Here is a 24,871-nt window from a genome sequence, read left to right as displayed (position 1 = left end):
CGTTTAGCAGCCAAACATTTTAACTGTTTGTGCCACCCAAGGATTCCTGAATAAAGTATGGGTTTGAGGGACTTTAGTTAACAATGATGTGTCAATATTGGTTTGTTAATTGTAGTAAGTGTACTGTACTAATTTAAGATTTTGGTAATAGGGGAAGTTGGGTGTGGATTATGTGAGAACTATCACCTCTATCTTTGCAATTTTTCTGTGTATCTAAAGCTATTCTCAAATAAAAGGTTTATTTTAAAAAGTAAGTTGCAAGCATCATAACATTTTAGTCCTAGTTCCTTGAGTAATTATTACCCAAGGACAAGGGCATTCTCTTATATATCCACAAGGTTAGTATCATCTAAGAAATATAACTGATAAAATATTAATATCTAAAGTACAGTCCATATTCAAATTGACAGGTTACCCCAATAATGCCCTGTTGTTTTATTAAGAATCATAATGCCAAAAACAGCTATTATTGTTTTTAATACAGAATCCAGTTAAGGATCACACGTTGCATTTAGTTGTCATTTTTCTTTAGTCTTTCACATAGAACAGTCTTTGCATGGTGAGAAATTTTAACACACCTCTCTTTTCAATTGATAGATCAGTGCCCTTCGTTTAATCATTTTTATATGTTTTTCTAGGGGGAATAAAAAGTAGAAAAAGTCAGGATTGGTGGAGATTATACCATTTCTCAAGAGTGGGAGTAGAGTCATCCAAAACTGCCTTTCGTGAAACAATGAGCAACGTTTCATAAAAAGTCAGAGGGCTTGATGGTGCCAGCCAGCCAGCCAGCTTGCTGGTTTTGTGCTATAATTACTGATGTCTGATTAAATTAGGCAGTATTATAGTAGGATCTCTAGTGGTGCAAAGGTCACGCAATCGGCTGCTAGTCGAAAGGTTGGCGGTTCAAACCTATCAGCTTCTCCACAGGAGAAAGATACGGCAGTCAGCTTCCATAAAGATTACAGCCTTGGAAAACCCATGGGACAGTTCTACTCTGTGCTGTAGGGTCGCTGTGAGTCTGATTGGCTCCACGGCAGTGGGTTATAGTTCTTGGGGCACATTTTTGCTTTCTTTTTCTGTTAAGTTGACCACGCTAGAAATAAATGATCCACCTCTCTGATTTTCTTGACAAAGAAAGTACTTAGACATTCTCTCCCTCAGTTGTCCATCTCAAGAGAACACAGAGTGTTTTAAAATGCTTTTACAATGTTTAATTTTTATGTTCTGGTTGTTAATTTTGTAGTTTAATTTCTGTTATTGTTCGTTTGCTCTACAGAATAAAGAGACCAAACCTTTCAACCTCATTAATATAAAATAGTAACATGTAGAGTGTCATTGAGAGGAGGGACAGTTCCCTCCATAAAGGGGAAGATTGTTCTGGCTATAGGGAGTGGCGTGGGAAGAAAATTACTGAGTTGGAGATACTGGCGGTACTAGAAAGATATGAGTAAACGAAACGAAGGAAGTGGTGTAAGAAATATGGCATTAGTATGTTTTGATTCTGAAATCAACATCACAAATTTAGATGTAATTAAGAAGCATTGGTGAATTCACTATTGTATCCATAGTGCTAGAAGAAACAGCACCTGGCATGTAGAATGCCATAAGTGCTATTTGCGTTTGTTTAGTGGAGAGGAATTAAAAAGATTATTTGAAAGCAAAATATTAAATTCACTTCAGATTGTGTGGAGCCTCATAAAGAGTTGTAGTGCTCATTTGTGAGTTGGCTGTAGCTTGGATTGCACAGTAGGGATGAATGTCCTATGGCAGGACTTGGCAGCAATTTTAGATCTGAGTTCAATTCAGGGATGTTCACTTTGTAGTCATGTAATGAGTCGGAATCGACTCGACAGCGCTGGGTTTTAATACCAACTGAATTGCATAGAACAGAGTAGAATCCATGTTGATGGCTTTTCTTACTCATCCTCCTTTTAATTGTATAAAGAAATGTATTTTAGGAGAGAAAATTTTCTTCACCAAATTTGGTGATTTTTCTTCAGCAAAAGCTTTATTTTTTTTTTTAACCGTTAGATTACAAGTGAACTCTCAAGTTATCTTTAATGTTGATAGGCCTAATAGGTAAATTCGGGTTTTAACAGATTCTGTTCTTACTGGGCTAAATAAAGCAAACAGTTCTGCTGGATTTAGAGTTACTAAGGAGTCAGGGGTTGGTTGGATGATGTGAGTAATTCTTAACCTCCTTCAGGTTTTTTGTTTTTTGTTTTTTCAGGTATAGCCACCTAACCTGTTTGATAGGAATTAAAGAGAGTGAGACGAATATTAATTGAAGATTTTTTTTTTTATGTATGGCAGAAGTATATTGGAGGGTCACAATTATAATTACTTAGCGAACTTCTGACTATTGACTTCATTCAACTGCTAATATTTATTGGAGGTCCGCTATAAGCTATGTATTGTAGGAAGTACATAGTTTTTTGGTATGAAAGAAAGAGCACAAGTTTTGAAATTAGAAGTTCATCGTATTATGTTTTTGCTTTCTTGCTGGATGCTTGATTCATAAGATCCTTAACCTTTCTGAGCCTTAGGTTTATCATCTATAGAAATAGAACACTACCGCCCAGCCCATCTATGAATTTCTTGTTGACAGTGCTTTTGGCAATTGGAATGGAAAAATTGCACCTGATAAACTGGAATGCTGTAGATATGGGGCCATCACCTTCTTTCAGCTCTGTGAACTGTTCTGCGGAACCCTGCTCACAGGACACTGGGTTACTGCTTGAGTGCGTCAGGGGTTTGTAATCCTTGGTTCTATAGTGTATTCTGTACTGAGTTCAGCATTCTTTTCAAACATTATTTGTTTTATTTTTGGGCTTGCCACAGAGTAGGCCCTTGTGGTTGTAGTGGGGGGGGGGGGGAGGGGCAGTGGCCAGCAGGAGTGAGAGAATGATAAAGTGTGAGTCTGATTGGCCATAGATTGATTTTTTTTTTTCCCCCTTTGATTGATCTTTAGATTTACTTTTAGAGTAGAAATCAGAAGCTCTGGAGTAAAATTAGACGTTGAACATGAGCAACATGAAAATTCCAAGCTTCAGAGCTCTTGATACTGTAATTCAAAAATGTATGAAGTCTTTCAAGGGAATTATTATTGTATTCTTTCCTTGCCAGTTCTAAACTTGCACTTTTGGTTATAGAATTCAAGATCTGGGTTTATTTCCTATGAGTTTGACTTTTTCATTCTGTGTGTAGTTTTCATCTTTGGAAAATGTGTTTTTCTTTAGGGTTATAGCTACCTGATGGCCAGTTTACTGTTATTTTACTATGTGGGAATTTTCTTCTAAGAGGCATTTTTGGCAGCTTATCTCTTTTTCTTGAAATTTGTACAAGACAGAATTTCATATTTTTTTGGCCATGATTATTGCAGAAACTTTTGCTACGTGATGGTTGCTTAATGAGCGGCAGAACGACTTATACAGGAAGTGTAACATAGGAAGAATGCACACCGGTACAGTGGTTGTCACTGGAACTTGCACCATGTCACCAGATTCCCTGGGTAATCTTACACATTTGGTCTTAAGCAAACACAAATTCTTTATTTGCAAAGATTTGCTAAATTGTTGTTACTTTAGCTTACTCTGTGTAACTTTTTCTCTTTTTCCTCATCATGATTGCTTAGTTCTTTGTTTTTTGTTCTTTTTAGCGTTCAGCAAAAGTCAAGATCACCTATAGTCACTTTCGTATTACTTTAAAAAACCCTGTTAGACTGAAACCGGTTTACCATACTGACAGCATATTGCTCAATCCTAATCAGTTTCAACCTAGAACCAAAGTAAGCATAATACTCTCACACCTTAGTTTGGTGCCAATACAGAATTTAGAAATTCAGATTCTTGGGCCCCGCTTCTAAAAGTTCTCATTACTATGTTATTCTTATACACAGACAGGTTTGTGAACCAGGTGACCAGTTACAGGAGATAATTTTAAAATAGTTCTCAAGGGTCTAGGACCCCCTTGGAGGATTCTACAATTGATGAAATTAAATTATCTCAGAAACCTGCTGATCCCATTTATTTATTTAATGAGGTTCCTAAGAAAGATTCCCTCTAGAGGAAAAACACTGATGTCAAAAATCATCCTAATATACTAGTACCTGTGTTTTCATTCTGGTATTTGGTCTATAGTTTATTTTGCTTATTTACTAGTAGATATTTTTTATTCCATTTTAGTTCATCTCTAGTCTCACTGAGTTGTTTTTGTGCTTTAGTCTAATAGAACGCCATAATCATAAATTTTTTAAAAATCTAATCATGGTTCTGAAAGCAGTAGAATAAGAAGAATTTGCCAAGTAATTCATATGTGAGCATGCAGTATTGTTATACTCAGGAAGTGTGCTGATTTAAATTATTTTTTTAATTTAAAAATAGTTATCTGATTGTATTGTTTATGTGCCAACATCAGTTCTGATTGGTTGGCACATGTGTCTGTGTTTTCAGTATTAGTAACATGTAAATTATTATCAGCAATAAACTATTTATTATATTTACTTTTTAAAAAGTATTATTCAAACACCTTTACAAAACTAGAGAAAAAATTTATAATGTAAAGATAATTTTAGGGAAAATTAAAAGTAGTTCAGAATTTTGATCAAAGACTCTATAGAAGAATCCTGATCAAAAGGGGGAAAATGCAGAATAGAATTTCAGATTCTCATGGATGCCAGACCTTCTGGAGCCATGGAGACTGAATGAAACCCTGAAATTAGTGCCCTAAAATAATCTTTAAACCTTAAACCAAAAATATCCCCTCAAGTCTTCTTGAAACCAAACAGTAGTTTAGTTTAAGGAGTAAAAACTGTCTGCCTTGAGCATTATACTCTTTTGAGAACTATCTACTGAGTTCAGACTAACAACAGCAACTCAAAAGATTAGATAGGAACCTTAGGAGGCAATGAATTTACGTCAATGGGGAAGGAACAAATCAGAAAAGAAGGGTGCGAATGGTTATACAGCTTGAGGAATGTAATTAATATCAGTGGATTGTACATGTAGAAACTGTTGAATTGGTGTGTGCTTTGCTGCATATATTAACAGCAACAACAAAATAATTTTTTAAAAACTGAAAGAAAAAGTATTTCAGAAATTAAAGGTTAGCATCACTAACTGTATTATTTGGATTTTTTTTTTTTTTTGTCCTTTTAGGAACAATTTATACACTGTGTGGTATCTTATTGTCTTAGAAAAACAGTTCAACTGTTGGAAAAAAATGCTTTTTCAATGGATTTTTGATGCTTAGGATGCTTTCTCCCTAGGGGAAATCTTTCTCAGGAACCTCAGTACATACAACAGATAAGTGTGATTAGCTGGTTCCTGACAGGGCTCTTGACCCTCCTGCCTTATGTAATTGATCTGTTAAAGAGCAATATGACACTGTATAGCAAAGGCCTTCAAAAGTTCAGACCTCTTGACTCAGTTATCCCACTTCTAGGAAAATGTCATCAGGAAATAAGCAGCAATTTTAAGTGTGGATTCTGAAGTGAGGGTGCCTGGCTTTGAACCCAGCCTCCCAACTTCTGTGTAATTTGTTGTATACAAACTTGCAAATGTTTCTTAACTTCTTTAAATTTCAGCCTTCGCATCCATAAAATAGGAGTAAAAATTGCACCCATCTCGTGGTATTATTCTGAGAATGAAATGAATGATATACATAAAGTGTTTAACATTGCCCCTAATGTAAAGTGGCCTGTAAATAATTGCGGTTATTCTAGTCATGGCATGATGGTCTGTCATAGCATAAACTAAACACACAGGAAAGAATTTGAATGATTATCATTTACATAAAATCAAAAAAACCAAACCCACTGCCGTCAAGTCGATTCCGACTCATAGCGACCCCGTAGGACAGAGTAGAACTGCCCCCTAGGGTTTCCAAGGAGCGCCTGGTGGATTTGCACTGCTGACCTTTGGGTTAGCAGCCAAGGTCTTAACCACTATGCCACCAGGGTTTCCATCATTTCTATGAAAGAATAGTATACCATGTAGTTGTTAAATGATGCTCTTAAAAAAGTATTTCCAGATACAAGAAAATGCTCATAGTGTATCGCTGAGTAAAAAGGGCAAGGTAGAAATCTCTATATGCTCTAAGCTGTTTACTGTTTTTTTAAAAACTGGGAAAGATTATACCAAAATGTTAAGAGTACATGACTCTTAATAATTTTTAAAATTAGGTGATAGGTATGTTTCTGTTAGTTGCTGTCGAGTTGGCCCCAGCTCGTGGGAGCCCCATGTACAACGAACGTTGCCCAGTTCTGTGCCATTTTCACCATCGTTGGTATGCTCCAGCCCTTCGTTGCAGCCACTGTGTATTTTGAGTACCTTCTAACCTATGGGGCTCATCTTCCAGCACTATATCAAACAATATCATGTTGTAATCCATAGGATTTCATTGGCTAATTTTCAGAACTAGATCACCAGGTCTTTCTTCATAGTCTGTCTTAGCCTGGAAGCTTTACTGAAACCTGTCCACCGTGAATGACCCTGCTGATATTTGAAATACCGGTGGCATAGCTTCCAGCATCATAGCAACATGCAAGCCACCACAGTACAACAAACTGACAGGTGGTGGGGTGATAGGTATATGGGGATTAATTATATTAATACCGTTCTATTTTTATATATTTCCATTTTTGTAATAAGTCTTTTAAAAGTCTGACAGTAAGAATAACATTTAAAAAGTTTAAATCCTTGGTAGTAGAGCTTTGTAACCTGTTTAAATGTGAATTAACTTTTTTTTTTTAAAGGATTTGAGGGAATATGCTATATCAGACTTTAGAAAAGGTTGATTAAAATTAAAATAAAAGCATTGAAATGTTTGAAAAAAGCATTAACAGAAAGAGAGTTCACTCAGTAATGAAATACTGGTGACTTAGTTTCTTTCTTATTCTTTTCTGCGTTTTGCAAAAATTCTACAGTTAGCTGTTGTTAGGATCTTAATCAGAAATAGCACTTTTAATCTGTTTTTTATGAAATTATATGAATAAATTTTATGTTTTAATGACATTACTACTCCCAACATGCTACTTCAAAAATGCTATAATGCTTTGAAGAAATGTTGAGGAAGGATGGATTATATCTGAACATTTGTCCAGGAAATAGCTAAAGATACAAGGACCATCTCCACTGTTGCATCCTCATAAGTGATTTTTTTTTTCTGTTTTCAAATAGCATAAATTATTCAAAATAGCCAACATTTGTACATTTCAATAGGCAACTTCACCTTATTTTGAGAAAGGGGTGTCATGAATATTTTGGCAGTTTTCCCTCTTTAGGCAGAAATAAGACTAAGAGGAAATGAATAAGGGTTTCTTTCTGCCTCTGTAACTGAAACAATATTCAAATTTATAGGTGAGTTTTATTTGTAGCAAGTAGTCCCTTTATAAACCATGAGTTTATCTTGTAGATGGCCTTCTAAAATAAACTTTATTTGGTTTTGTACACTATGCTCATGATTTGGCCTTACGCCTAGCCTCCCAAGTTGGAAACATCTACAGTAGACCCCAGTGTTAAAATAAAATAAACCAAGAAATCTAAAAAAATATTACAGATGTGAGTAATAAATTACTAAATAATGTTCACATTGGAGCAGTAATAAAGTATATTATAGTGGCCATCCTTAAAAATTGTCCCACTATTCATTAAAACATTTAATCTTTCCCATGTTCCAAGTGAAATATGTTATTGTTTTCTCCTCTTGCAAGAAAGTTGGTTAGGTGTTAGGGATATTGCATTTATTTGCTCGACTTATTCTGTTCAATACAAAGGTTAAAAAATAAAGGCAGAGCATCTGGGCATTGTATCAACTAGCACTGAGCTTTTACTGAAAGTCAGTTATATACATTAAAAATACATCAAACAATTTGAGATAGAATATGCAAAATTCAAAATGACTAATCCTGACAAATTCTTCTAAAAGTCAAAATGAAATTAATTTAAGTCTATGGAGGAGGGCTGGATCTTGAAGAAAAGATGTGATTTAATTAAACACGGGGCGAGGGGAAAAGTAGAAAAGTAAGGATGGGAAGAGAGGGAGGCATTCCGAGCAAGAAGTGTACATTTCAGAAGTGAAACAGAAATACAAGAGGCATATTGAGGAAGCCATGTTGGAACAGATGGTTTGTATAAGGCAGTGGTTTTCAAATTATGTTCTGATGAGCCCCTGCAGGGGCTGGTTGGCATGGAGGTGAGGAGGCCAGCTATTGGAGTCTTTAAGCAAGGGGTGTTGCAGGTATATTAAAAAGATTAGTCTGACAGTGGAGCCAGAGGAATGTGTTGGGAAACTATTCAATAAGTCAGATGAGATGGCATGAGCCCAAATGTATCATTGGCCACAGGTTTGAAAACAAAAGAGGGAGATGAATGCCTGTCCTCTCACCAAGGAAGAACCAGCAGGAGTGGATTACAAATTGGATGGATGTAGTATCAGAAGAGGCAGAGTCAAAGATCCATCTAGAGATAGAAATAAAGACTCTCATGTTGAATTTAAATCTGTGGTACCAGATTGTGTGTGAATATGGAAGATAATACATCAATTGTGTCCAAAGCCTAAAGAAAAATGCAAAGTAGATTAAAACTGTTAACTTGCATATATAAAATATAATTGTATTGGCAAACTAGGGGATCATACATACCTAGTGTCTACAGGGAGGATGAACATATAGCAGACATGGGAATTGGGCTCTTGTCTCTACCTCACTTCTTAAGGATAGATGCTTATTTGAGTAGAGAGATCGCTTCCCTAGCAGTCTGTAAGCTGGACTGCCTACGCACTTTGTAGAAAGCCCCTGTTAACGTGAAAAGCTCTGTGGCACAGCTATCTAAAATCTGGGGCTGGCTCTGGATGAAGCACCATTCACAGAGTAGTATTGTTAGGTAAAGCAGAGATTGCTAATGTTGTGGCTTCCAGCTGGTAAGGGATAATATAATGGCTACTAACCAAAAGGTTGGTAGTTCAAATCCACCAGGCGCTCCTTAGAAACCCTGTCAGGTAGTTCTACTCTGTCCTGTAGGGTTGCTGTGAGTCAGGATTGACCTGACGGCAATGGGTTTGGGTTTTTTATTTTTTTTATTTATTTTTTTTTTTTTAGAGAAGACTTGGTATTCCTATGACCAGTGACCGAAGTCCCAAACCCAGTTCTCAACTTTGTGAGGGATAAGAAAGGCACCAGGTGTTTACTGCCCCTCCCCCAAATTAAAACTGTAAATGAACTAGATAGATATATAGATAGAGATAGATAGCTAGAGATGTGTATTTACTTGCTCTCAGGATTAGAAAAGCTTAGTTAACAATTGCAAATACAAAATAAAGATTTACAAATACACAATATATGCATTTCAGCAAAATTCACAAATAAAATCAAACAGTAAAAATTACGTAAAAAATATTAGTTAAACTTAGCAGATAGAAAAGCAGGGCCTAGAATCAATAATACTCCAGTAGCAAAAAGTACATGTAGCACCCAGAGTTTGGTTTCTGATACTATTCTCCAATAGAAAGACTAGGGTTCCTTAGAGAAATGGCCAGTTCTAGGACTGGGTCTGGAAATAGCAAGATGAGCCTAGAGCATCTTCTTGTGCATAAAAGTAAGGAAGTGTTCCCAAAGCTTACAATGATAGTATAGTCTAAAGGGGGATACAGGAGCTAACTGGAAGCTCTCTAATGGCCAAAGCTTTGAGCAACAAATAAAGTAGAACTGGACTGTAACCCAAAGTGTAAAATAAAAATATGCATGAGTCCATACTGATATAAATGGTTGAATAAATAAACAGCTGGGAAAGAATAGACAAATCTCCTATGCACAAGAATCCCAAGTAATTTGTGTAGATATTATCCGCTCTGGTCGACAGTTCAGATCCACCAACTGCTCCTTCGAAACTCTATGGTGCAGTTCGTCTCTGTCCTATAGGGTCGCTATGAGTCAGAATCAACTGGAAGGCAATGGGTTTGTTTTCTGTTTTGCTTTTGGTTTTGGTATTCCTCCCTCAAAGAGGTAGAGCATAACTCCCCACTCCTTAAGAGTTGGCTGCACATAGTGACCCGCTTCCAAAGCACTACCGCAGCCTGGTGATCAAGGTTAACGTAAGAATAAGTCATGTTGATAAGTATGTGCCCCTGATATATCATGTGATGAGCATGGTACTTTACCTCCATGATCTTCCTTCCAAAACCTAAAACCCCAGTCTAATCGTGAGGAAAACATCAGACAGATTTCAGTAGAGGGGCATCCTACAATATACTTGAATAAAGTATGGACTTTAGTTAATAAATAATGTATCAATATTGGTTCATCAAGTCTAAAAGCAAACCCATTGCTGTGGAGTCAATTCCATTTCATAGGGACCCTATAGGACAGAGTAGAACTGCTCCATAGGTTTCCAGGGCTATAAATCTTTATGGAAGCAGACTGCCACATCTTTCTTCCGAGGAGAGGCTGGTGGATTGTAAACACCAGCCTTTCGGTTAGTAGACGAGTGCTTAACCACTGCACCACCACGGCTCCTTATTGGTTCATTAATTGTGACAAATGTATCGTACTAATGTAAGATATTAATAATAGGGTAAACTGGGTGTGGGGTATATGGGAACTATCTGTACTATCTTTGTAACTTTTCTATTGGCAGTGTATAGGAAGGTAAATTGAAACAACTTCACTGGAGGGCATTTTTATAATAGATAAAAATAACCTGTATCCTTTGAAGCAGCAACTTCACAGGCAGGACGTGACCATCAATGTACACAAAAAATGTTTTTTACGGTGTTATGTACAATAGCAAAACCTCAGAAATTAACCAGAAGCCTATAAATTCAGGATCATTTAAATAAACTGTTGGAAGCCCTGGTGGTGTAGTGGTTAAGTGCTACAGCTGCTAACCAAAAGGCTGGCAGTTCGAATCCACCAGGCCCTTCTTGGAAACTCTGTAGGGCAGTTCTACGCTTGTCCTGTAGGGTCGCTATAAGTCGGAGTCGACTCAACCAGCAACAGATTTGGTTTGGTTTTTATAGAAATCTCAGTGTGGAATGCAATGCAGACATTAAGACTAATACTGTAGAACAATATTTAGGATGCATGAAAATGCCAATCGTAAAACCTATATACTGTGTCATGCATTTCCACGATCATCATTTCATTATATGTGCATATCTCCTGGATCTGGTAAAATTATCTTTAGAGATGATATTAAGTTCTTTTAGTGATTTAAAGTCACTTTATAAATGACTTGAAGAGTTATTTTAGTACATATTTTTTTATTATAATAAGTATATCAAACATTGTTCCACAGCCCTGTCATTATGTTTAGAAGCCAGTGCTTTTTCAACTAATGGCAGTGAAGGAGCACTTTTTCATTACCACAAATTTATGCATGTGTGTTTTAGGTATATTACACAATAGATTAAAAAAAAAAAGTGGAATACACAGTCAATAAAATGTTCCCTGTGGTTGTCTCTGACTGGTAGGATAAAGATAATTTTTATTTTACTTTTGGTGACTTTCTACATTTACCAAACGTTCTTGGAGAAATCACAGAATATTTTTTGTGATCAGGAAAAAAAAAGGCTTTAAATGTTAATATTTTTTCAAAAATACATATTTCATTCATATGAAGCCATCTAAAGCATTGAAATTGACATCATCTTTTTGTAAAAAAAAGATTGATTTTTACCTTGCTTTTCTGAGTGAAAAAATAATAAAACCAAAAAATTTTTTATTTTTTTTTTCTGAGTGGGTCTAGTTTATACACAAAGTATCAGTCACAGAAATTGATACTATCGTGGGTGTACTTTCTACTTTTCTATTAGGTAAATTTTCATGAGCTGTTACAATCACTGCTGTGTTTGATTTGTCTTCTCATACTTTTTCCTTTTAGGTTGGTGTTTGGAATGCTTTATCCTGCGTATTATTCCTACAAAGCTGTGAAAACAAAAAACGTGAAAGAATATGTAAGTATAGTTTCCTGAGTGCTTAATCCAGGCTGACTGTGTAATGATGTACAAGGTTAGAGAAACCCATTATTCTTTTAGAAACAGCTGTAATATTTTGGGTTAAAATAACGGTTTAAATGCGAAGTAATGAAATCAGTCTTTTTTTAAGAAACTAATTTTGAAGACAATTCTAAAGTGGACTTCGAAAAATCATTCACTGTCATTGGCATTTAAGTAAATGTATGGTTCCCAGGATAGTCATCAGAGATAGCTCTTAATTTAGTCTGTAAATTCCAGTATATTAAGGGGTTGGTTTGGGGGAGCGTTTGTTGTTTGTTTGTTTTTAGCCTTACAAATTCATTGGTACATTGAGAATATATCTCTCTGGGCCCAAAGCCTTTTTCTTGTGTCATCGGGGTTTTATTGCTTTCTGATCGATTCAGATATGCAGATACTTTATCACTACTGACAGATGTAATCTTTTTTCCTTCATGAAACAAGCTGGATTTGTAGTGATTTCCTTTTGACTACTCAACATTTTTTCTTCTCTCTTTCAGTTTCTTCTTCCCTGTTCTCTAGTATTGTGGCTCCTCCTCCCCCCGCGCCGCTTCTCCTTATTGTGTTTATTTTTTCTCATTTCTATAAGTTCTCTTCTTTCCCAATTTTATCCATACTGTTTCATGTAACGAGCCTTTTCCACCTATAAATCTTGGCATAGTTTACCATCTATGATGGAATGAATTTTCAGAGAATAGCAGAGGAGATCTTATTGGTGGATAGTCAGCAGGGGTCAGGAGTCGGTAGGGAGGTAAGTAGTCGGTACATCAGTAGCCGTGGCTTCCCTCCCCAGCCCGCACCCCGCCACGCCTACTGAAATTCACACAGCATAAAATGAGTCCTTTTAAAGGGAGTAATTCCGTGGCATTTAGTTTCGCAATATTGTGCAACTACCATCTCTATCTTATTCCAAAACATTTTATCACTACAGTATAAAGCCCTGTGCCCATTAAGCAGTCACTTCTTATTCACTCTCTCTAGACCCTAGCAACCACCAGTCTGCTTCCTGTTCATGGATTTACCTATCCTGAATACTTCATAGAAATGGAATCATACAATATGTGACCTTTGCTTCCGGCTTCTTTTACGTAACGGAATATTTTTGAGATTCATCTACATTGTAGTTTGTATCAGTACTTCATTCCTGTTTCTGACTCACATTTCATCGGAGCCTTGGTGGCGCAGTGTTTAAGAGCTCAGCTGCTAACCACAAAAGTCGGCAGTTTGAATCCACCAGCCGCTCCTAGAAACCGTATGGGGCGGTTCTACTCAGTTCTATACGGTGGCCGTGAGTTGGAATTTACTCGAAGGCAGTGGGTTTGGTATTGTATGTATATACCACATTTTGTTTATCCATTCATCCACTGATGGACATTTGGGTTATTTCCACCTCTGAACATTCATGTGCAAGGATTTGTTTGAGTACCTGTTTTCAGTGCTTTGGGCTATATAGCCATGGTTCATTTTAAGGAAGCTTGGATGGTAGTCTTCGCATCCAGCTCATCAAATGATCAGAGATCCAATCATAGTTCTTAATTCTCTTTGTTTATTGTTTTATCCTGGGAAAACTGAAACCTTTTTAACTAACCTATTCTGTTGGAACTTTTTTGGTCACTTTTTCTCTTTTATATAAAACTATTTTGAAGTGAAGTATATACAAGTCAATGAGAACGGTGGAATATATCTATCTAGCAGAGTTAAAGAAGTTACTTGGTGAAGCTCTGAAAGTTTTCTATCCTGTTGTCCTAGTTTCCTAGTGCTGCTGTAATAAAAATAACACACATGGGTGGTCTGAATGAATGGGAATTTATTGTCCCACAGTTTGGGAGAGTAAAAGTCCAAATTCAGGTCATCAGTAGGGCCGTGCTATCTCTGTGTTGGCTCTAGGGGAAGGTCTTTCATTGTCCCATTCAGCTTCTGTAACCCTGAGCATTCCACCCTACTCCAGTGTGACCTCATTAACATAACAAAAGAACGCCTATTTCCAAACATTCTTACAAGCACTGGTACAGGGGTTAGGACTTCATTATATCTTTTGGGGGGACACAGTTGAATCCATAACACCTTTTATCTAGAAGCGGTGAAATAGTCTCAAGCCATAGAGACAAGTTTAAGTCCTATTAGTAATTTAAAGTAATTTTATGGATGCTTTTAAGAGGCCTATTTTAATATATGTTGTAATAAATACCTAAGTAGTGTTTCGCAGTACTATCATACGTTACGTAAGTAGCTTTTAGAAGCCAGTGCTTATCTTCTAAAAAAGTGATTTTTAAGAAACCTGTGGAAAGAAATTAAAGACCAGTTTCTTTAATTTCCAGTAAGTCATACACTAATACTTCTATAAAATAAAATAAAAAATTATTTACTAGAAGAATGGAATGGAAAAAAAAATACAGAAAATACGGTCCAACTTTTTTTATTACTATATTCAATAGACATGAAATTACTCTGTGCATTTTTGTGATTATAACAACACAATAACACTTCAGAACTTTGCACTTGTCCATAGACAACACCTGACTGTAATAATGTAATCAGAATTATCTTGTGAAAGATAAAAAGTTGGTTTTCATTTTCAGACACCATGAAAATTTGAACTGGGGAATATACTACTGGCCAGTGTTTAATAAATGTGACCCTTCTCCCTGTTTGGGATGTTTGTGGTACTGTTGTTAAATGAGATCTTTTTCTGAATCTAATAACTGTACAGTTGAAGTACAGGGTGATTTGTCTCACTTATAAAGCATTATAGATAGCCAGAATACCAAATAACTGGTGTGTCTGTGTGTCTTTGTGTATGTATTTGTGCTTAAAATATTTTCCCATCTCCCTTCCTAAACCTGCTTGCATTTGGGGGGGTGGGGGCAGGGGGGAAGTAAAGTACGAATTGAAAACGTTTAGCTGAGAAGCCCTAATATTATGAGGATATTATCAGCAGGCATAGAAATACCATCCCCTAAAAAAAAAAAAAAAAAATATGTAAGAGGATAGTAATAAATATAAAGCCAAAACCAAACCAAACCCATTGCTGTCAAGTCAATTCCGACCCATAGCGACCCTATAGGACAGAGTAGAACTGCCACATAGAGTTTCCAGGGAGCACCTGGTGGATTCGAACTGCTGACCTTTTGGTTAGCGGCTGTAGCACTTAACCACTATGCCACCAGGGTTTCCAATAAATATAAAGTTATTAAATAAATAATAATAAAAAGAAATATATTTGCCATGTGTAAATGAATGCTAAAAGAAGAGAAAAAGGTGGTGTTGTTTAGGGATTAGCCTAAGAACCATTGTAGAAAGATTTGTCCATTTATCACTGTGTATCAATTTAGCTTTGTTAATTTTTAAAGACTTATTACATGGATTTGTGTGTTTTATACAATAACTCGAATTTTTATCACTGGACTATTTTTTAAATTTGGAATTAATGAGGATGATCCTACCCTGGAACCAAGGACCCCTTAGTGGCACAGTGGTTAAGCGTTTGGCTGCTAACTGGAAGGCCAGTGGTTGGAACCCACCAGCAGCCCCTTGGGGGAAAGATTTGGCAGTCATCCTTCTGTAAAGATTTCATTCTTGAAAACCTAATGGAGCAGTTCTAATCAGTCCTATAGGGTCGCTATGAATAGGAATCAACTCAATGGCATACAACAGCAGCAGCCCTGGAACCTTAATTCAGCTTTGTAAGTTCATTTAACCTACATAAGAGAATCCATTAGCACTCCTACTTGAACCGATGAGAAAACTATACAACTTGGTATGTGTTTATATGTATGGATAGGTAGATACTTAGCATATTACCTTGCACAGTTCTTTTTATACAGTGACTCATTATTAACAAAGAAAGTAAGAGTTATCCATACATAATGTTGCCGTAAGGAGCCATGGTGGTACAACGGGTTAAGCACTTGGCTCCTAACCGAAAGGTCAAGTCAGAGGTTCAAACCCACCATCGGCTCCTTGGGAGAAAAAACCTGATGATCTACTTCTATACAGATTACAGCCTAGGAAACCCCATGGGGCAGTTCTATGGTGTCGTATAGGGTCAATATGAGTTGGAATTGGCTCAGTGGCATACAACACCAATATTGCTGTAGTATTGTGAGTCTGAAACAAATTTTTTAATCATCCCTCTTTGAAGACCAGAATAATTAATGAGTAATTGAAGCAAAACTGGGGAAGTACGGAATTTTTATGCAAATAACCCAGCCTACTGTGTTTCTGTGCTGGCCAACGCCCCCTCTGAGGCACCTTCACAACCACTGCCGTGCCAATCCTCTTCCACATGTTGCTGTAAAAAAAAAAAAAAATTTAGTATGCCACACTTATGAAAATACCTCACAGGGGAGGGCAAGCCTGGCAAACAAACGCGGAAGGCACACGTTATTTGCGTAAAAATATGATAGACAAGCAGGTAGCCAGAGCCAGTTTGATAATTACATGGTTATCAACTCTACTTCACAAATAAAAAAAGAGCTAAAAGCAAAAATGGCCACATATTTGAACAGGAAGGGCAAAGCATCTGCTTTTGACAAGGAAATGTGATACAGCTCTGAAGACCTCCCAGTAACCAAGTTGCCTGCCATCAAGGCTGCTAAACTAAATTGAGATGTCGTCTTGGAGTAATAACAACCCTTGTGTTTGTGTAATTTCCTACCAACTTCAAAATATGTCTGTATATTATTGTTAGTTTCCTATTGTTTCTTTAACAAATTACCACATCCTTAGTGGCTTAAAAACAACACAGATTTATCCTCTTACAGCTCTAGAGGTCAGAAGTGTGAAATGGGCCTACAAGGCTGTGTTCCCTCTGGAGGCTCTAGGGGAGAATCTGTTTCCTTGTCTTTTCCAGCTTCTAGGGGCCGCCTGCATTCCTTGGCTCACGGCTCCATTCCTTGATCTTCAGAGCCAGCAATGTCAGGCTGAGTCTTTCTCACACTGCCATTTCAGGTTCTCTCTCTTCTGCCTTTCTTGTGACCCACCTGAATAACCCAGGATAATCTCCCCATCTCAAGGTTAGCTAATTAAAAATGCATTGCCACCGAGTCTGTTCCAACTCATAGCAACCCTATAGGACAGAGCAGAACTGCCCCATATGGTCTCCAAGGAGCGCCTGGTGGATTTGAACTGCTGACCTCTTGGTTAGCAGCTGTAGCTCTTAATCACAACCACACCAGGGTTTCCAAAGCAACTTTAATTCCATCCACAACCTGATTTTTCCTTTATTGTGTAACCTAACATATTTATAAGTTCTGGAGGTTAGGAGGTAGAATTGTGATGGAGGGGCAGCAGGGGGGTATTGTTTTGCCTACACAATAATACCTCACTGGTCCTTATTACAACCCGATAAAGTATACATGGAAGGCATTCCAGTATTACAAGCTCAGAGAAGTTAATTTATCTAGGGTCTCATGGATTGTAAAGACAGGATTGGTACCAGATCAGAGTTCTTCTGTTTCTAATATTTCATTCATTCTTCTCTACCATGCTGCCTTTAAAAAGGTAGGTTAGGATCCAAGCTTCACAAAAGGAGTTAAAACAGCTCTCACAACCAGCCAGTGAATATGCTTCAGATTAGTTCCAAAGGCAGACCTTCACGCATCACAACCATATGGACACTTCCAGGAGGGGCAACGAGGCAGCTTAACCAGAACTAGGACCAGACTCATAAGCATCTCAGTCACCTGTGAACAAAGAGTTTGAAGAAGAAATGAGACATTTTTGAAAGTCCTGTAAAGTCTTGGCAATCCTTTAAGTGCTTCCAACCTAAATTTACCTCTGTCAGAAAATTTGAGTATCACTTCCTGGCACCCACCTCTCAAAGGAGGCTGTCTTACCTCAACTTAGCCATCAAGTTTAACCTCTGACTGTAATTAACAGTTTTATCAGGACTCTGACCTCATAAAGTTTTCCTGTATGGTCATTACGTCCAAATTTGCTTTATTTTTTCATACGGTAGTTTTTTAGTAAAAATAATCTTAAAACTGCTGCTATATTTTTAATAGCCCTATAACTACCTGCTATTATATTGTTATTTGAACATGTGTTTGTTGTTCTCCACCAGAATGTAAACTCCATAAGGGAGGAGTTTGGTTGCTTTGTTAATTGTTACATTCTCATAGCTAGAACAGTATATGGTATATAGTAGGTACTCAGTATTTTTTGAGTGAATGAATGAGAAAAGGAAGAAGAGTTGACTTTTAAGTCTATATCAGATATTACATTATGTTTACAAGAGCTTGTATATTTCTTAATTGGATTGGACTAGTTTCTCATCTGGAAACCCTGATGGCATAGTGGTTAAGAGTTCGGCTGCTAACCAAAAGGTCAGCAGTTCGAATCCACCAGCCGCTCCTTGGAAACCCTATGGGACAGTTCTATTCTGTCCTGTAGGGTTGCTATGAATCGGAATCGACTCAATGGCAACGAGTATACAGGTAGTTTCTCATCTTTGATTCTATAGGTCGGTGAGTATACAGTTCAGTCTGAACATTTATCCCAAAGCTCCCCGCCCCCCCGCTTTTTCTTTTTTTTTTGGTATTTGGTTCTGACCTAAATTTCACCGTTACCTACTTCAAAATTATTTTCAGGAAGCAAACATTTTCAGTTTATTTACTTCTTCCCACCCTAACTACTACCATTCCCCTTAAGCCTGCAAATAGTAGATTGCACCTGATAAAACAGATGCTGTGTTCAAATCAAAACAAATGGGAAGTGCTGTATATTTTGGCAGCCCTCCTTTCTTCCTTCACCTATTTTTAAAACAGAGCTTTCCTAGGGTATAATTTCCTGTATCGTGCGGCTGACATGGCCTCCTTAAAGTCTTTCAGTCTTGCAGTAATTGAAATGTAAACTTACTGAAGAGTTAGTACGGTTTTGCAAATTTTTTCAGGCTCTTAACCGTCTCAGGACTTGAAAATAGAGTGTTTACTTCCAAGTCCATGTGTAATTGCTCTAGCTTTTCTAGGAAGCCAGTGTTCTAAGAATGCTGAGGAAAGTGGCAGTGAGAAGATTAACAAACAGCCCCTAAAAATCAAAATCAGACATTTGGTCCTGAGATTTACTGTGAGCAGGAACAAAGAGCAGAGAAAACTCTAGGAGAGTGCTCTTTAAAAGGCATAGAAATGGCACTCTAAAACCCCAGTGACTTTGTTTTTGAAAGTGACCTAATATTTGGCTGAATATTTGGGGGAATTGAAAGTGAAAAAATTTATACCACATGCCAGTTCTACAGTTTTTGCTGATTAGTCAACTCTGAAGTTGTTTTAGGGTACAGAAAAGGGGAAAATGTATCAAATAATCTTTCTTTACTGTTAAGAAGTGTTCCCCAGGCATCTTTTGAAATTTTGGGTTAAAAGTATTAATTTGATACAAGGATTTGAATAATTAGGAAAGTATAAAGATTAACCCACTGATAAAGGTGGGATTTTTACTGAATTAGTTTTGTCAGGCCAAGTGCTTGTCTGGGTCTTCCCCCCCCCCCCGCCCCACCCCCGTTCTGTCTGCTTTTGATTTAGGCTTTCTTTTTTATCAAAGCTGTATTAATAAAACAGTTTCCCACCCTACCCGTTCCCTATTTTTCATTCTCTAAAAGTAATCACTTTCATCTCTTTTATCTTAATCTTTTAGTATTATGGATTGAATTGTATTCCCCCAAAATTTATGTTGATATCCTAATCCCTGGTACCTGCGAACATAACTTCGTCTGGAAATAGGGTCTTTGAAGATGTTATCAGTTAACATGAGGTCATCCTGGAGCAGCCTGGGTCCTAATACAACCTTAGTGATGCCCTATGAAAAAGGAGAAGAGACACAGCGAGACAAAGGGAAGAGGACCATGTCACGAATGAGTTAGGCTGTGGCTGCCAGCCAGTGAACACCTGAGGCTACCTGATGCTGGAAGGGACCAGAAAGGATCTTTTCCTGGAGCCTTATTAGAAAACGTGGCCCTTTGGACACCCTGAATTCCAACCATAGCCTCTAGAACTGTGAGGCAATATCTATTCATATAAACCACTATGTGGTATTTTGTGATACAAATACAGAATTCACTTCTCTATTTCTAAAATAACATGCTTATATTGTTATTTCTTAATCTTTCAGGTGTGCATCATCAATTGACTTCCTCCTGTGAAAGATGATTTATGTAGTTACCCAAGGCTATGTACACATGAGTATTTCCCTATAGCCTCCCAGCATCATTATACTGTAATTTGGGTTCGATCAGTGTTCAGTATTTGCATCCTTCAGATCAAGTTAGAAAGAACCAGTAGCATATAAAGATTAAGAACACAGCATTGGGAACAAGCCTGCCTGGGTTATCCTCCCAGCCATACTCGTTACTAGCTATACTTTTGAGCAAACTGTTTGACCTTTTTGTGCCTCAATTTCCTGATCTGTAAAATGAGTACAGTAGTAGGACTTATAAAGATTATATGAGTTAACATACATAAAGCATTTAAACCAGTACCTGACTTGTAGCTGATCTCTACTGTATCTTACCATTACTGTTCCTTTCCTGTATAATAGTTTGTTTTCCCTGGTGTTATTTGTTGTCTTTTTTTCTTTTTCATTTGTTTGGTATTCTATGCTTCTTGCAAGTGCAAACCCAAACTCTGCCCGATAATGTAAATTTCTTCTCGGTGCATTCACATCTGCTAGGTACTCTGGACTGGGTCTTCTCTGGGCCAGCAGCACAGCTCTCATCAGTCATACAACTTCCTCCACCAGCATGCTGGGGAGTCCCTTTACCTCACACTTGTTTTGGACTCTGTTTTCTTTCTTTTTTTTTTTTTTTTTTTGGGTCCAATGAGGCATTTTGTTTGTATGTATGTATTACACCCTTAGAAAAAGAATCACAGGATTTTCCCTCCTATGTGTTTTTGTCTTGCTTCCTCATGGTCTCTGATACCAGCTGAGGTCGTCAGTACAATGAAACCACACTGATGGGCTGGGAGCAGATTAAAACAAGCGAAAACAAACCCGTTGCCAATGAATTGATTCTGACTCATAGCAACCCCATAGGAGGAAGTAGAACTGCCCCGTAGGGTTTCCAAGGAGGGCTGTTGGATTCGAACTGGCAGCCTTTTGGTTAGCAGCCAAATGTTTAACCATTACACCACCAGGGTACTTTTCTAGATCTTTGAGTTGCACATCAAATCTGAGGCTGATCACTGCACACTTGTTTAACCTGCCTGTGTGGTTCAGAACAATTTTCCCAGCTCTGTGATCATCAGTAATTTCAAATTCACCGCTGTAACCATGCTTCCTCATCACAGTTAGAAACCAAACGATGACTTTGGAGCATGGCTTGATAAGAACCTGGCATTTGCCTCTCTTCTGGTGTTACTGATGCTCTTAAGAGCATTGGCCAGGACATTCTTGCTCACCATTATGGTGGCATGGAAAGATGGTGGAAAGACGGATTCTCTGATTTTCCTTTTTCTTTCTTATTTTGATTATTGAAGGAAACCCATTTACTTCAAGTAAATTAGATGTATCAGTACATAACTTCATTGCTGAAGTATCTGATACTGTTACAGTCCTCAAGTGACTTACAATTCTTCCTTATGAATTCTAAATACAATTACCTCATGATCGTCTTAGAATCATTATAACCCACCCACTTTAGGAAGACCAAAAAACCAAACCCAGTGCTGTCGAGTCAATTCCGACTCATAGCGACCCTATAGGACAGAGTAGAACTGCCCCATAGGGTTTCCAAGGAGCCCCTGGTGGATTCGAACTGCCAACCCTTTGGTTAGCAGCTGTAGGATTTAACCACTACGCCACCAGGGTTTCCCACTTTAGGAAAAAGGAAGCAAGAGTTAAATTTGAATGGGATTATGTAATTGGAGAGTTTAAAAGGAACGCTTAACGTAGTTGTTCCTACAGCTTTAGGATGTGAGTTAGAATTACCCTTGACCTCTATGAAGTAAATTGAAAACATTGCCACAATTGTCACACTAAGATGTAGCTAGCCATCCTCAGCTGACTTGTCCTTTTATAGCTTTCAATGCCCATGCTTTGAAAAACATACACAAATAAAAAATTTTTTAAATCTCACAACAGCACTTAAACCTACAAGGCTAAATCAGGCTTTTGTTAATATCTGGGAAGAATTTTACTAACTGTAGTGCCAGTGGATATAGATTTTGAAAGCAGTGACAGAAATAGTTGTTACCATTAAAGGAAAATGTTGCTAAGAAGTAATTTGGAGGGAGGCCTAGCCACCTCCACCCTAGTCCCTAGTGACAGAATAGCTTCAAATCTTAAAAGCTGCCAATAACCGAAAAACTTAACAGCCACCACCCTCACGATGGGGACAACTGCGTTCAGAGGCAGTTCCGCCTTCCCCTTAGTGCTATGCCTCTTTCTTATCTGTTTAGAAACCATAACCTGACTACTTGAGAAAACCCCCAGTAAGTTCTGAAAGGGAGAGATAATAATTGACTATTGGAGAAAATCGAAAGTGTAGTAACAGATGGATTCAAAAATAAAAATGAAGTAATGCATACCACAGTTTATATTCTTGGGTATAACAGCTTTCAAAGCTTTTATTTTGAAAAGGACGGGGGAAAAGAAAAAAAATAACGTTCAACTCACAAAGCAAGAAAAATGTCAAAACCAAAAGAAAAGTAAGGTTGTAAACTAAATAAGGAAGGAAAGGAGAATGAATAAAGCAACATAAAGGCAGAAATGAATTACCAAAAAAAATCAAGGGAATTAATGTACCTCAGAGTTTTTCCCCGAGTAAGCCTAATAAAATAAATAGCTCAGGTGAGGGGAAGGATAGAAAAAGCATGGACAAAATGGGAAACAAGAAAAGAGCTTAGACAAGCAATACTAAATTTAAGTCACAAGGAAAATATTAAACTACCTGATTTTTTCTTTTTTTTAATATCAGCTAAAGATTACCTTACTTACGCAATGAAATTTCCCACTCTTACAGAATACCAGACTCTGCTTTGGAATGCCCGGCTCTGGACATCATTTTCCCATTATGTAATTTCGGAAATGCTCTGCTTTACCACCTACAGCTGTAATAATCTGATCGTCAGCCAGATTGCCATCACACTTTGAAAGGTCCTCCTAAAAATATCAAAACTAGAGCTGTTTCTGAAAATTTTAGCTAAGTAAGAGAAATAAAATCTTTCCCCAAAACCTCAAAAGTGCATGAGAAAGATATTACTTAAGAAATGGAAATGTGAAGAGATACTCTTTTGAAAACCTATAAAAAAATATATTAAGATATATTGTATAGACAAATATATATCTTAAATTTTATCTGTCTCTTGGCTGTCAAAATAAATGTAGACCAATTCCATTTTTTTTAATCACAGATCCAAACCCTGAAAGTATAATGGAAAAATGCTTCAAAGTGTCTTGAAAAGTCACAGAAATAGATTGAATAATTTACATTTTAAAAAAATTATGGTAACTTCCAGAGGGTCCCAACAAGTAGCTTTTAAATGAAGATCTAACACTTTGGTTTTCTGTGTTCCACAGATCCTGGTTAATAGGAGTGTCAGAATAAATTGCTGGAGCACATTGGTGAAGTTTTTGCCATTGGCGTTATATTTGAATATAATTTCAGCCTAGTAATCAAGGTTCTTAAGGAGCTCTGGTGGTGCAAAGTTACGTGCTAACAGAAAGGACAGGTTGGCAGTTCAAACCCACCAGTGGCTCCATGGGAGAAAAGACAAGGTGATCTGTTTCCTTAAAGATTATAGCAGAGGAAACCCTATGGGGCAGTTCTTTTTCATATAGGGTCACTATGAGTTGGAATCAACTGGGTGGCACATAACAACAATCCTCGTTCTTGCCTTTTCTCTATGGGAATAGGTTTACTCTTAGGAGAATCTAAGGGTGCTTTTTTCTTGGGAAGGGAGAAAGCCTCCAGGGAATGGTAATTGCCAGATAGTTCTGGGCTCTTGGATGAATAGATAACAGGCACATTTCCTCATGGGTAAAAAAGCCTGTTGGACTGCCCTTCCCTGCGTAGTTTGCTCAAGTATCTTCCATCGATAGCCAGGAACAGTGCCTCTGGGAGGTGGACTCACACCCCAGCTTCTTCCACTTTGTGAGGTTTTTCGTATTTTTAAAAAAAATGACGATATGCCTAAGCAGTGTTACGAAAATAAGGGCACACTTTAAATGTTTAAATTGGACAAGTTATCACAGAAAACTGAACTCATCTCTTCTCTAAGCCCTCAGCTCTCACATTCTCTGTCTTAGGGAAGCATTCACAGAGCAGCCTCCCACTGCAGTGCTTCTCCCACTTTAAGAACTGTATGAATCCCCTGGGGATCTTGTTAAAGTGCAAATTCTGACTTGGTGGGCCTGGGATGGACCCGATGCTGTCTTGTTTCAAACCGACTTCCAAGCGATACCAGTACTGCTCAGCTATAGACCGCATTTCAAGTAGAAAAGGATTTTGTGCATATCAAAATACTAGTTATGTATCAAAACTACTCATGGGACATGCTTTTTAAACACCTGGCTGCCCTCCCTCTGCAGATTGTGATGATGGGGGCCTAGGAATCTATGTTTTTTGGGTTTTTTTCTTCTTAATTCTCCAAGTGATTCTTATCCACAGCCAAGTTAAAAAAAAAAAAAAAAAAAACACTGATTACAAGGCATCTTATTTTATTTTAAAAGTGGATAATCATTACCCTGTGCTTTTTTTTTTTAATAATTTTTATTGAGCTTTAAGTGAATGCTTACAGATCAAGTCAGTCTGTCACATATAAGCTTATATACACCTTACTCCATACTCCCACTTACTCTCCCCCAATGAGTCAGCCCTTCCAGTCTCTCCTTTCGTGACAATTTTGCCAGTTTCTAACCCTCTCTACCCTTCCATCTCCCCTCCAGACAGGAG

The 24,871-nt window shown here is 37.5% G+C and overlaps 1 protein-coding gene across 2 annotated transcripts in view; it reads left to right on the top strand.

Moving 5' to 3' along the window:
- Positions 1-24,871, top strand: part of REEP3 (receptor accessory protein 3) — an 84,674-nt gene that overhangs the window by 26,206 nt on the left and 33,597 nt on the right. For both annotated transcript variants that reach the window (XM_049855069.1, XM_049855070.1), the window contains exon 2: positions 11,877-11,949. In XM_049855069.1, the coding sequence (XP_049711026.1) occupies positions 11,877-11,949 (73 nt within the window). The remainder of the gene's footprint in view (positions 1-11,876; positions 11,950-24,871) is intronic.

This window comes from Elephas maximus, chromosome 16, assembly GCF_024166365.1.
Source record: "Elephas maximus indicus isolate mEleMax1 chromosome 16, mEleMax1 primary haplotype, whole genome shotgun sequence".
NCBI lineage: Eukaryota > Metazoa > Chordata > Mammalia > Proboscidea > Elephantidae > Elephas > Elephas maximus.
The sequence above is the reverse complement of the archived record's forward strand: the minus strand, read 5'-3'. Positions and strand labels throughout refer to the sequence as shown.